This window comes from Anser cygnoides, chromosome 3 (assembly GCF_040182565.1).
Source record: "Anser cygnoides isolate HZ-2024a breed goose chromosome 3, Taihu_goose_T2T_genome, whole genome shotgun sequence".
NCBI classification, from domain to species: Eukaryota; Metazoa; Chordata; class Aves; order Anseriformes; family Anatidae; genus Anser; species Anser cygnoides.
The window spans coordinates 65,233,791-65,247,482 of NC_089875.1; the positions used below are offsets into that span (position 1 = coordinate 65,233,791).

At 40.7% G+C, this 13,692-nt stretch overlaps 1 protein-coding gene across 2 annotated transcripts in view; it reads right to left on the reverse strand.

Moving 5' to 3' along the window:
• Nucleotides 1-13,692, reverse strand: part of RSPO3 (R-spondin 3) — a 60,727-nt gene that overhangs the window by 24,771 nt on the left and 22,264 nt on the right. For both annotated transcript variants that reach the window (XM_013175415.3, XM_048065544.2), the window contains exon 2: nt 987-1,178. In XM_013175415.3, the coding sequence (XP_013030869.1) occupies nt 987-1,178 (192 nt within the window). The remainder of the gene's footprint in view (nt 1-986; nt 1,179-13,692) is intronic.

Below are 13,692 nucleotides of genomic sequence, written 5' to 3' on the forward strand. Positions count from 1 at the left end.
ATCCTCTATATGATTACCCAAAATGGCATTAACAATATATTTTCCAGTTCTCAAGTATTTTTAAAAGACATAAGCAAAAACTTGTGTATGACACAGCTCGTGTCTGATATGTAAGGCCACACACTGCTAAAAAGTGAGCAAGTACTTTACAGTGTCAAGTTACTCCGTAAGATTTTACTCTGGGGTCTGTTCATTAAATAACTTTTATTACCAGGTAAAATCTGGGAGAGTGACTTGGCTGTCGCATGTATGTTTTTATATTACCTGTGGGGATAAAAACTGAACTCAACAACAAAAATCACAGGAGGGAGGGAAAGGAGGGGAATGAGAATACTATTACAATCTTTTCCAGTTCATTTATGGTTCAAAATACACAGTAGGGTCAAAATGTTGTCCAAATGGTAAAGAATAGAATTGAGTCCTCTGTCTCCCAGCCCAGAGGCAACATGGATTGTTAACCTCCCCCAAATCAGGCTGAGACCTTGCCAGCTGGTACAGACATTTACACTGCTTATGAGGCAAGCTATAAGGAGACCAGGGCAAAGCGCATCTCCACAGAGTGCCACCTTCTCTCCACGTCTCGGGGGAAGGCCAGTGAGTTAAGCTGCCCCAGCCCCTGAGGCTCAGTGGCCCTCGGCCTCTGCTTGTCAGAGCTACAGCTGCTCAGCCTTGCTGCCCCTGGCTTTGGAGGGCAGTGCCTATCACCTGCCCGTGCTCCACTTCTGTATCAGGGTGTAGAGAAGGAGGCCACCTCCCAGCTCCTAGGCAAGTCACTCAGGCAGAGCTGGAACCCACGTGCTTTAAGCACTTTTGTGATTTTTTTCAACCTAACTCCTTGCTCAGGTTAATATTTATTGCACTGCTATAACAGAACTGAACAAATAAAGGCTCGGCCTGTCCTCCTGCTTCTCTGTTGACTTGACTCCTAAGGAGCATTCAAAAGAGAACAAACAAATCGATGTGCTTCCCCTTTCCCCAGCACTTACTTGCACATTTATTAATATCAGGATACCGTGTCCCATAGTATCCGCTTGGACACGAGGAAAGACATACTCCAATCTGTTTCATGCCGATCCTCTCCAGAACAAAAAAGAGTCTGGGCTTACATGACAGGCATCCGTTGTAGTCCGAACACGTAGCACACCCTCCTTGGCAACCCTGGCTCACGTTAGGATGCACTGCAAAGACAAGCATTAAAAAACAGGGTGGGGAGGGAAGAGAATAAGAAATTAGACAATTTCTTTCCAAAGAACCAGAGCATAATGGTTCCTCTGTACTCGGAAGGGTGGACCATCCTCCTCTCCTCTGACAGCTCTTAAAGATTGCTTCATTTTTTTTCTTGCATCTTTTATGACCCAACATTTCATTTCAGTGATTACTTCACCTGCATAAAAATGAGAAGCTCAGCTGATGTGCTCACATCTTGCAGAAATAACAAAGTGCAAGTTAAATTTGAAATAGATTTTGTAGAACAGCAGCATCCTAGAGAACATTTATTTTTCTTATAGTTATTTCCAGTGGCTTTCCTGCTGCTTCTTCAGTTAACCTTGTATGCACTTAGCTCAGCAGATAAATACACGTTCATATATATTTGCTTTTCAAATCCGGATGATTAAAAAACAACCCAGTATATCATTTCCTTCATTGACTAAATGTCTTTTGATTGAGTTCTGCTGTGCAGAATATGCCCCTGTTAGATCTAATGCTAATTTGCTCTAATAAAAAGACACAGGAGAGCCATCCTTCTCACCCTCCTTCTTCCCCTGGAATGTTCTCTCTGGCATGTTTTTAATCTCTAACAATTACAACCTGATGTTCAGACTTAACTGTGGCATTTACCCCGCTCCAATCCCAGCATGGAGCATAGGTAGGATTATATTTTCTTTTCAATTGGATTGTTCTAATTCTTCAGACAACGAAAGGAAAACTTAGTACACTGACTGCTTAAGACTATCCAGTTCTTATTTAGAAGTAGCAGAAAAAAAGGGAGATATTGCAAGCTGTATTTTCAGTAGCAGACATTAATCAGTGAATTACTTCTCAGTGGTAACAAATAATGTTTTTTTATCTCTCAGTACTGTAGAAGTTCTTACCTCTTTCTAATTCATTCTTGGCTGCATTCTTAAATAGGAGTTTGATAATTAAGCATCAAGTAGCTCTAGGCCTGTGTCACCTCTTTTTTGGCCTCTTCTTGTGTGAAAAACCCAGACATTTTTCTAAGTGTAAACTAATCTCTTGAGACATCTGATTATATTTTATATGTAAAATAAATCCAGTCCTCATTTATATTTGTAAATCCTATTTGTAAATACTGTCACCTTCCTGTTCTGCCTTGTCCTCAGGCCTGTGAAATTATTATAAATATGTATGTGCTACACTTTTATCACCTGTTTTAGTGTTCTGAACTTATTTTTATCTGCAGACACTGATAAATAGTTCGCATACAAAATGAACTTGCTTTTGTCAGCTCCCTTCTGTGGATCCCTTGGAAGTGGACCAGAAGCCCATATGAATCCATGGCTTACAGGTTGAAAACCACCGCTCTTGCTCCTGGGGTGTTTGCCTAGTGGCAGGGAAGTTAGGGAATACCTCTGTACTTTGTTCACTTACAGTTTTGGCAAAAATACTTGGCCCAGAAATGAGAAAGACACTCCTCTATACTCTGAGATTTCAATGACCAGTATCACAGTCTGAGAAATCTCAAAAGGAGTTCAAGTTCACTTTTTCTCTTTAATTAACAGAATACAGAATGAAGGTTATTTCTCTCAGTAGGACTGAACAGGTAGGAAAAAAGAAATCCTTGGCCCTGCTTAGGACAAACAATTTCAATTAGAACATAAGAACCTAATTCTCTGTGCCCCTGAGGCTTTCACTTCGTGGAAAAACCTCGAGGGAAGTGTATTTACGACCAGGACACAGCATTCGTATGAGAATAAATAGTATTCTGCGTAGTGAGAAGCTGCAAGCCCAAATCAGTTATCAGATTTGTTTTCACCAAAGTAGTGAGTTCACCTCAAAGTACCAAAGTAGTACCACCAAAGTAGTTTTTCACCTCAAAGTAGTGAATGCTTACTAAACACAGAGCAATATTTTTTTTCTTCTGAGAAGATTCCAAAAATGCAGAGTGTATTGATTCTGAAATTCAGAGCCTGAAAAAATTGCTTTTAAGAGTTAACCATATGAAAATGTCCTTGTCTCTCTCAGCCCTGTGTTTTGGTTCTTGCATGAGGCTACTTTCAAAGGCAGACATCGTAACGTGATCTAAGAAGCTGACATTATTTAAAAACTATCCATGACTTTCCTTCATTAAGTCTGACAGAGAGAAGAAAAAGCAGCTGAAGTACAAAATATTTGTCATCAAAGCTGCTATATAAAATATGGATGATCACTTTTGACAGGAAACATATGACGTGTGAGCACCTGTGACAGATCATTATGAATAGATTCTCTTGACAGAGAAAACATTACGTGTAACTGCTCAGAGGTCAAACTTTGTGTGTGAGCCCTTGAGACAGGCAGTGCTTTATTACCAAGAGAAGATAATTCTCTACAGCTAAGATCCATCACATGGCCAATTTCCATCTCCACTTTAACTTCAGCAATATTAAATATAAAATAACATGTTCACATACCCATTTTCACACTTTCTCCTGCCTTTCATTCATCCCAGATACATCTCAAATAATGCAGCAAAAAAAAGAAAGCATGTAGTTCCAAATGGAGAATCATGTTGTTAGTGTTACGGACGAAGGAACAAGTTAACGTATGTAAGTCAAGCTCCATTTAAAGGTTGATTTCATGCCATGTTATAACACAATGTGTGAAACAAAACAAGCTTCTGGTCTTGGAAATGCAGAGCAAAAGTCTCATTGAAAAGTCAGAATTGATATTTTAAATTAAGAAGAGTCTTTTTTTCTTTTTTTTTTTTTTCTTTTTTAATCTTAAAAGCTATTAAAGGGATCCTTTTCTGATTATCTGTTGTGCTTGGCATTTCTTTGAGCCTGATAATCTGTGTAATAAACCTGTGTCTCATTAAGCTTGCTTCGAATGCAAGGTAGGCCCCTGTCCTGGCTCAGGCAAGGAGCAAAGCAGGGACAGACAAGTGCCCCAGAAATTGGTACTGTCTGAAAGCCCAGCACTGGGCTTTGTCATTGAACCTGGGAAAAAATTATGGGTGGAGGGAAAATATTTGTGTCTAGAAAATGAGGGAGCATGCTGGAAAAGGGGCATCTCCAAGCTCTAGCTGACAACCTTGTCCTCCTTACCTCCCAGCCTCCTGCCTCTCCAGTTCAGGGCCAGGCGCTTGCCCGAGCCCCACAGCACAGTGAGCAGTGGCTGCCAGGGCCGGTCCCTCCCCTCCTACAGAGGCCAAGTCAAATGGATTCGAGAAGGAAATGGGGCAAAGTCAGGCTCCGATATAACTTTCTGCCAGAGGAGGGAACTTACTGCTGCAGGGCAGAGAACTGGCCTTTACTATTTCTCTCTTGGTGCAGCAAGCTGCTGGTGCCTGCAGATCTCAAGCACTTCAGCAGTTGCACACCGTAACCACGAGGAAGTAACCAGAAGTGGTGAAATTTGTCCGTGTTACACCTGGTGCAGGCATTGCTTCAAATTTCTATACTTACTATACAGTAAGTAAATACTATACAGTATTACTATACCGTAGCAACAGGTAAGTAATGTATGTCTGCCCGAAGAAGTGCTTTGAGGTCTACAGGTGTAGAAGTGCAAGGAGAGCACAGACCGCTCCTGTTAGTCACAAGTTTTAGATGTGGTAGCCAGGCAGAGAGAGGGACGGTGCCTTGGCAGGGGGAGAGCACTGTGGCCGCATGGGCTAGGCCCTGGCGGTACAACCAGGAGGTCAGGGTTTTAGCACTGCAAAGAGTCCAAAAAATGCTCTCACTTGTAACCACTTGGCCTTTGGTGCAATCTATTTCATTATGAAGACACAAGAAAATAAAATGTGCTATAAAAATTCCTCCATAACCCTCAGAACTGTTTTTCTGTGAGCTAGAATGGAGGTATGCTGTGAGTGGCCTGCTAGGAGCAGTGCCGGCAGTCAGAGGTGGCCCTACCAGCAATTGAGCAACCTCTCCTCTTGTTTCCCAAAACTCTTTGAACACAGTGAAATCCTACACTCTCAGGGATGGAAAATACAGCACAGCAATGGGCAAAGCAAATGGTAGAAGCACAGAGACTCATGGAGATGTCCTTACCCACCTCTTACACAAGCATCAGCCAGGACTGCTTACTTGCATCAGATACAAAAGTATGTGTGTGCACGCTCGTGACTGTTTTTAGGTCCAGATTCCATCCATCATGTTTTTCTCTTTAGAAAGCCTAACTACTAGAGATCAGAGAAGACAGTAAGCTAATCCTGAACTATTCCCATCCCCTGTCTGTCTTTAAGCTCTTTTTGGCTTGAAGGATTTTTTCTGTTTTTGTTGTTGTTTTTTTTTTTGTGTGTGTGTGTGTGTACACTGTTTGTCCAAATATTAGTTTTCAGCCTCATTAGTGAATGAAATCACTGGGGATTTTCCTTTCTCAGAATATTTTCCAAAGTCCTACTCTGAAAACAATGAGTTGTGATCTCCCTGTTAAAAATAGAAGGTTAGGGACAAGGAGCTGAATTTGAGTCTGAACTTTAAATGAAGGGATGATAGGTGATTTTGACGGCACACAGCAAACAAATTCGAAAACCTTTGGCAATGAAATTTTGCACTCAATTTTACTTCATATATATATTGAAAGTGACGGAAAAAAATAAAAAAGGAAAAAAGAAAATACATGCGAAATCCAGGCAGGAGTATATTTTCACAGCCAGGGAAAAAGCTTGGGGTAAAAGAATATTCTTTTCCCATTTGCTGCAGCTGAGGTGCACTGTCTTACCATTAATCTTCAACTAGAAGAAGTCCATTTAGAGGGTCATTCTTGAAATGGATGTGCTAGACAAATGAAATCCATCCGTGCTAGAAAGCCGTTGTTACTCCTGGTTTCTCAGGCTTGTGAGTGCTCACAGGAAATATTTTCACAGCAGAGTTACTCTGGAATTCAGCCTCTCCTGGGTGGACCTCGCTGCAAGACCCAAGCCCTGCTTCAGCTTCACCTACCAAATCACACCCCATGGGTACCAGCCCTGGTGATGGGGGATTTGTGACGGGATATCCCTTGAGTTCTTGTAATACTTTATCACTCCGCAAGTTCTTTGGCATTTGTTTTTCTCTCTCTTGCTTAGTGTGAAGCAGCTGTCTGTGGCAGTGGCCTGAAAACAATACTTCGTGTGAAGCAGAGTTACTCTTAATCACACAGACTGTCCTTTAGGCAAAAGCAAACAGCATTTGGCAGTGAGCTCTTCTAATGAGAAAGTCATTAAGGAATTCAGTTTGCAAACCACAGCGTATTTCCTCATACTCTTTCTTGGACAGCATTTCTCTGTGTGCAAAATGCATTAGAAATGGAACAGACAATTGTGGGGCAAAACCACTGAACCAATGTGTAGGTAACATACAGTGCAGAGCATAGGAAAAGCCCAGGGGTGGTGGAACAGCACTGGGAGAATAAGCACACATGGGTTTGATTAGCTTGTATTATCACTGCTAAAGAGATTGCCAGCCTGGGCTGAAATGAAACCTGAGCTCAATCTTACAGGCTAAGCTCTGCTTGATAGCTTGGCCTTAAATCACCCACAGGGAGGCAAGGGACTTGATGTGTTATGATGGGGCAGCAGCTGGGCTCTGTAGGGGAGGTAGACCCATTGCACAGTAATTGCTACATTTGATTGGCCATAAGTTTTCTGGGATGCAACAGAACCAGTGGTGATGCCTGAGGAATGTGGGCTCTCCATCCAGCCTCTCCTGGATTTAGAGTAGTCTGAGGAAACCTTGAAAGGAGAGGCAGCCACAAAAAGAGCAAACGGGAAAACCAGCATAAAAGTCAAGTGTTAAAGTCTTAACATCTTCTCTTCCTCTTTGTGATTTGTGCTTCACAAACACTTTAAGGTTTCTTTCTAAGAGGATGGCATCTCTTCCAGATATTTGTCTGACTTCAATTTCACTTCAGAGTATTGCTGCCTTCTGTAGTACACAACATGTAAAAAAGACGATCGTCAAGTGTTTTGAAATAAAAAGATCCCATAAGGACTGAAACATCTGCCTGGCCTGACAGAACATTTTCCTCCTCCCTCAGTTCCATCCGAGGAAAAAGAAACCAACCTCTTTTGTTCACCAAGTGTCAACAGTTCTAAAGAGCAACAGAAAGATGAGTACGGGACTGTCCCACAGTCTGAGGGAGTATCTGTGACCGTTTTGTAGTGGTGTCTACCAGCAAGGAGGCCCTCATCACAAATGGCCAAGATCTCACTAGGGGATGCCTCATCATTATTAAATACATGTCTGGCAAAGTGATCCTGAAAATTAAGCACACTGGCTGCCAGAACACATTTCCATGGAATTTAGTTAGAAAGAGCATCAACAGGCAGAAAAATCTCACCAGGGGTACAGAGTTTTGTGCAGTCTCCTAGCATCTTCAGTGCAACAGAAATGAGCCACAGCAACCACAAATGGCTCCTTCTCATTCCAGAGAGTTTTGTAAATAAACTGAAAAATTCTTTTCATGGAGAGAGAAGGGAAATTGACTTTTTTTTTTTTTTTTTTTTCCCACGTACTATGGAGCACCACTAAAATTCAGGGATACAGGAAGATTAACCACTACAGGGAGCAAAGAAAATTCCTAAGGCAAGTTGTCTTAAGCACCATTGTGATGATGGAAATGGTTGGATCAGGTCATGCAATACCTTTTCACATCAAGTTCTAAATCCTATAAGCAACTACATATTTTACTGGTAGAGCTAGCTGTAGTTATTTCCAACAGCCAACCTTCAAGACTACATTATGAGTCTTCTATAAGGATAGGAAACTGAATTACATTAGCACATCCTTACTGTCTAGATAAGATTACATGTTACAGAAGGAAATGTATAGGATCTATAAAGAGTAGCAGTAAGAAACAACTAGTAGTTGTTTAACCAATGTGTCATGACACATGCTAGACTCGGCTATATGCAAAGCAAGCATCTGTGCTGAGGTGAAAGAAAGCGACATGAGTTTTGGGAAGAGATTATACTTTCTGTATGTATATTTGGACAGTATTTTAATATCTAAACCTTCAAGATGACATCCTGAAGATCTCCAGTTGATTTTACACTGTTTGTATGGGTGCAGAACTCCAAAACCAGTGGTTTAAAAATTGTCAAATGCCACCATGACCCCCATGACTCCCAAATCTCTTCGTTACAAGAGGTGCAGACTTTTTTCAGGTAAGAAAATCGTGCCCTTACATTGTACATGCTCATTCTCTCAAATATGTAGGCACATTTTCTGCCTTGTACTAGCCTTCCATTTATCATTCATATGTTTCTAACAAAGCTGATAAGGTTTCACCTAATATCACCTACATTATAAGGTTTCACCTAAGTATCACCTAACAAAGGTGATAAGGTTGTCATGCTGGCAGCAGAGCCTGTCCCCCCAGTTTACCTTTTTTTTTTGCTGCTCCAGCATACTGGAGACTTTTATTGTTGCGTATTACACAGATGCTCATGCACTTCCAAGCTGTATAAGGATCACTCAGCTCATACTGTCAACATTACACAACTACAGTAGCATTTGCAAGTTTCCCATTTCCCACAGGGTCTTTTGAGACCAGAATTTTTCTCTCAAAGTTTTGTTTCAGAAACCACAGAAAGAACAGCAGGATGTAACAGATTTTACTTTCCATGCTGGGGACTAGGGAGAAGGGTTTAGACAGCAAATGCCTGTAATCCCATGTCAAAGTTATGATTTTTCTACTACCATGTTTACAGCATTAAAAAATTAATAAGCCAGACAGCAAGCCAGCCCACTGCCTTGGCGTTGCTCAGATGTGCCTTTGGTCAATTACTTAATATCCTCTCAATTTTGTATATTTTCCTAAGTGGCATTGATCAGAAGTTTGTACTGAATGAACTAATTTTTTCTGTGTGATGATTAAATTCATACCATGCTGAAACTAACTGGAAGCCCCAAATTATTTTGTTTGCAGTGGAACTATTCTGGATCGATGCCTGCAACCATTGAATCAGAACCTGTCTCTTTAAATTCAAGTCTCACATCAAGATTTGGACCCAGAGTATAGATACTAAGAAATACTGCAGTGCTGGAAGGTCTCTAAAATTGGTTTCTACAATTTGTAACAGTGATAAACACTGATCTCAAATTTTCCTAGAGGAAAAAGGGTAAGTTCTCCAGGCTGACCGGCCTATCAGTGACACAAGATACTGTCCAAAATTCAAGTTTAAGTTAAAGGCAAAAATACTAGAAGCAGTCTAGTGACTGCTTCTCTGCTGCAGCACTGGGTAGCGATGCATATGCTATCAACACCTAGCAAATGAAGACACAACTATTTTCATCTCTCTCATGCCACTGGGACCTCTGCCAGTTAAAAAAAAAAAAAATGCCAAAGGTTTCTGAATGCAAAGCGTGAACGGTAACAATATGAAATCAAATTCAGCTCTGATAGAAAACAGACAAGAGACTTCACCACCAGCCAGCTCAGACTCTCTGGCTGCCACCCTTGCCCACTGAAGTCAACAGCAAAACTCTTAAGAAAGGGGGACGAGGATCTCACTGATTTGTTAATCAACAGCTTTTGGGTAGCCCATGGTTCAGAGCACCCTTATCTGATTTATAAAGGTCAATGTGATTAGATGGCCTGTTTTGAGTGGGATTAAGCTTTAGGTTGGTTGAGATTTAAGTAAGCGTCTGATTCCTGACAAACTGACTCAGTTCAACAGCTCCTTGCGTCTGGCCCTCCTTGTGAAGTAAATATGAATGGCACGTAGTTAGGGCTTGTTTCATCACCCTTTGTGCCTTCTGCCCTCCCTTTGAAGTCTGAGCCTCCCCCTCCCAACCGTCTTCGCTGCCTCACACGCTGGCCCACATGAAAGACATTTTGCACTCACACCAAGCATCCTTCACTTCCCTAAGACCGTAACAGATCCAGCGTCGCTGCTCTGATATGCAGCAGGCAGCTTACAGCCAAACCAGAGCCGTGCTGGGCAATATTTGAGCTGAATTGTTGGGACGCGGGTGATGAAATCAAGGCTAACATCCATTCTGGGCAGAAGCAGGGACACAACTCATTTGTCACGTGGTGGTGGTGCACCACCACTGCCTGAGGATTTGCACACCCATCTCCTCAGCTGAGAACAAGAGAAAACAAAGCTGCTTTTTTATTATTGCTACTTAAATGTGGCCTCTGTAAATGTACGTCCTTCATCCCCAAACCAATTAATGGTGTAACGCTGACACATCAAGCTCCGCAGACAGTTAAATCAATCAAAAGCTACTTGCATGCAGTGATCCCGTTGGGTGCTGTGGTGGCAGGAAGAGGCCCAGGTGGAGGCCAAGGTAACCAAAGGCCAAGGTGCCTGGGGGGAGGCCAAGGTGCCCGGCTGCCTCCTTGCTGGCAGGGTGGAGGAGCTGGAAGCTGCCCGGAGTGAGGATGGCCTGGAGAGGAGACTGAGCACTGGGAGTTCGGTTCTGGTGGACAAAGGACACCCATTGTTTGCTCTGATGTCTGCTCCTACAGATCAACCATGGAGCAAAGGATGGGAAGGCTGTTTCACAAGGATTTTCAAATGTGGGATTCATGGGAAATTGACATAAGAACCAAAAATTACAAAATATTCCATTAAAAAAAATCTATTTCACTTTGTTGGAGATATTTGGTTTCAGTTTAACTTTTTAGAATATTCATATTACATATAATAAATCCAAATGAAGCAGCTGATATGAAAAAACAGTTCAGAATGAAATCTCAAAAAACAGTTCCAGAAGATGTTAGAGATTTTTTTTTATTATTATTATACAAAACACTTCTTTTTCATTCTCAGATGGAATTCTGTCAAAGTTGTGTTATGAAATATTTCTATTTTTAGAGAGTGGCATGTTCGGTTGGAATGTTTTTCTGTAAATTTTTCTCCAAGTGAATTTAATTTGTAATAATAAAAGTGGTATGGAATGGTAAGATATAACATCTTAATTTGCAAGAAAAAGGAAATTCTAAAGAAAAAAAAAATGAGGCCACCTATTGACAAGACTAGGTAAAGAAAAAAATAACCAGAAAGGTATACAATTGTATATAAAACTGACAATTAAATATCTAGAAAATTTTGGGTTAGCGTTATGAGTCTGATTAAATATTTTCAAGTAAGAGGTATAAAATCAAAGTTTTTGAAACTACTTTAATGTTCTTTCTTCAATAGGAACAAATTACCCCAAAACCAACAAAAAACAAACAACAACAAAGCAAAACAAAACACAAAAACCTTGTGTCTTTAAAATCAATTTAACCTAAACTAGAAATAAAATAAATAAATAAATAAATAACTATTTGAAAAGATTAATGGTTAGTCTATGAATTATAGCTTCTAATGGTGGCTGGTTTTTATTTGTCTGATATATTATTTAATATTGTTGTTGGACAGCAAATGTGATGTCCAATGCTTTTGATTGCACAAATGGTCTTAGAAATACACTTTTGCTAGAGTATTTCACCTACAACAATAGTATGTGTCACATAATTGAGACTGAATCACAGCAGCATCCTGAGGGCATGTCACCCTACACTGCACAAGTACAAATTTGTGAAACACCTCTTCCTACCCAACTTGTTTCACAATGAAGTGACCCATTTGCTGAGATGGCTGCTTTTTCAGGTGTCAGATGCCTTAGCCAGCTTGAAAAATATTCTTGGCACTTTGCAACAGTGCTATGTTGAAGAACATTTTTCTAATAACTATAGTAATGAGGAAGAGAGGACTGTTCTGTTCTGTTCTGTTTTGTTATTCTGTAAAATAATTAACAGGATGCAGAATAAATTATAGAAATAGAAACCATTGCTGCAAACAGAACTGTCTAATATAAGTTATACCAACAATTAGTTAGGCTTCAGTGAAAACCAAATATCCCCCAGATATTAGAAAAACATGAAATCACAGCAGTTATTTTTAAAGCATCCAATACGATGAATATTTGGCAGCTCAACTGGTGGCTAGTGGCTTGCGGCACCACGTTGGGCTGCCATGAGACAGGCGTCGGATATGAAATGACCGCAACAACACCACTCCAAATGCTGGGCTGCTGCAGCGAATTTGTGATAAAAAATGACACATGCGGATGCCAAAAAGGACAAAGTGAAAGGAAAGGTTGAACTGTGCCCTAGTACGAAAACATCTGCCTTAACTGACTCCTTGGCTTCATGGAGTTGCATGAAGCAAGTCAAGCGACTCTCTCTTACAAAGAGGTATCAGCTCCCCACCAATATACTCCCTTGGGGACAAGAATTTACAACAAGCCAAGCTGCATGTTTAGGGGATGCTGTCCTGGTGCAGAGTGATGGAGCAAGTCATCAACCTGTAATCTGTAGAGCACCGAAGGTCTGCATCATTTTAGGTACTGAAAAAAATGAGTGAGATGGTTTTGGTTCCCAATGCCAAAACAAGCGTCCATACATTCCAGTACTGAAAGAAATGAAACAAACATTGTGGAAGAAAGTAAAAGGAATGGGTAAACTTTCAACATCTAGCTTTATATTTCCATATATCTGAAGATCCTCTAACAGCACCACAGATTTTTGTGGTTTTTGGAGAAAGCTAGGGATTCTTGTATTTGAAGGCTGATGAAGTTACCTGCATATTGTCTGTTTCAGAAATATTTTCTGTCTTCTATCATTGTAAAGCTGAAAGTATTAGCATTAACATTTTCAAATCCAGGGCCTTCAGTGAGACAACTAATGCCCCCACTTCATTCCTAAACACATAACCTGATTTTCATCATGCCTGTGGAAGATGCAAATGGTCAGTGGTCTGAAAATGCAGCTATTTATTTAGGATGTTGATCAAAGGATTGTTGCTTCACTTGTAGAGCCAAACTTAAAAGTTTTGGCTTTGTCATATTTGGGCTTCAATTTCTTCAGCTGCAAAGAAGAAATGATACCTATCTCTTAGGAGTGTCGAGGTGTTTAATTCATGGATGTTTACAATATGTTCTCAGCTTTGGCTGAAATTTCTGGCTTCTTACTTTGCACACGCAAGCCTTCATGTGTAACTCTTGTTCTTGGCACTACATTCAGCCTTGCTTTATATGGGATTCTCTTATATACATCAGATTGTTACGAAAACATCTACTGAGTCATGTGTGCAAGTGTGGTAACAATTTATTCTAGTCACTTGTATGACGTTTCCAAGCACAGATTTCAAAGGCAGATTGAGACAAGTTGGGAAGTCATTTCTTTTAACTTTCTGATTTCTGCTCTCCGACTGAGGAGATTAGATTATTGGAAAACATGCTATTAGCGCTGGCTTGTGACCAAAAGATCTGCTTTGCATTCTGGAAGGGGTGCTGTACTTGCTGTAAATGAAGGAAAAGAGCTGGTTAAGTTACTCCAGCAAGGAATGTTCCCTTTGGGAATTGTCCACAGCAAACTAGAACTGTGGTTGGTGAGCAAAGAGCAACAAGGAGAAGAAAAATAACAAAAAAGGTCAGAAATTTCAGGGAAATAAAAGGCCCTTTTTCTTCTCTATACCAAGCACCAAGTTAACAAGATTTAATGTTTGTTGATCTGTTTTATGCTGCTTTCTGCGTACCCAGACCC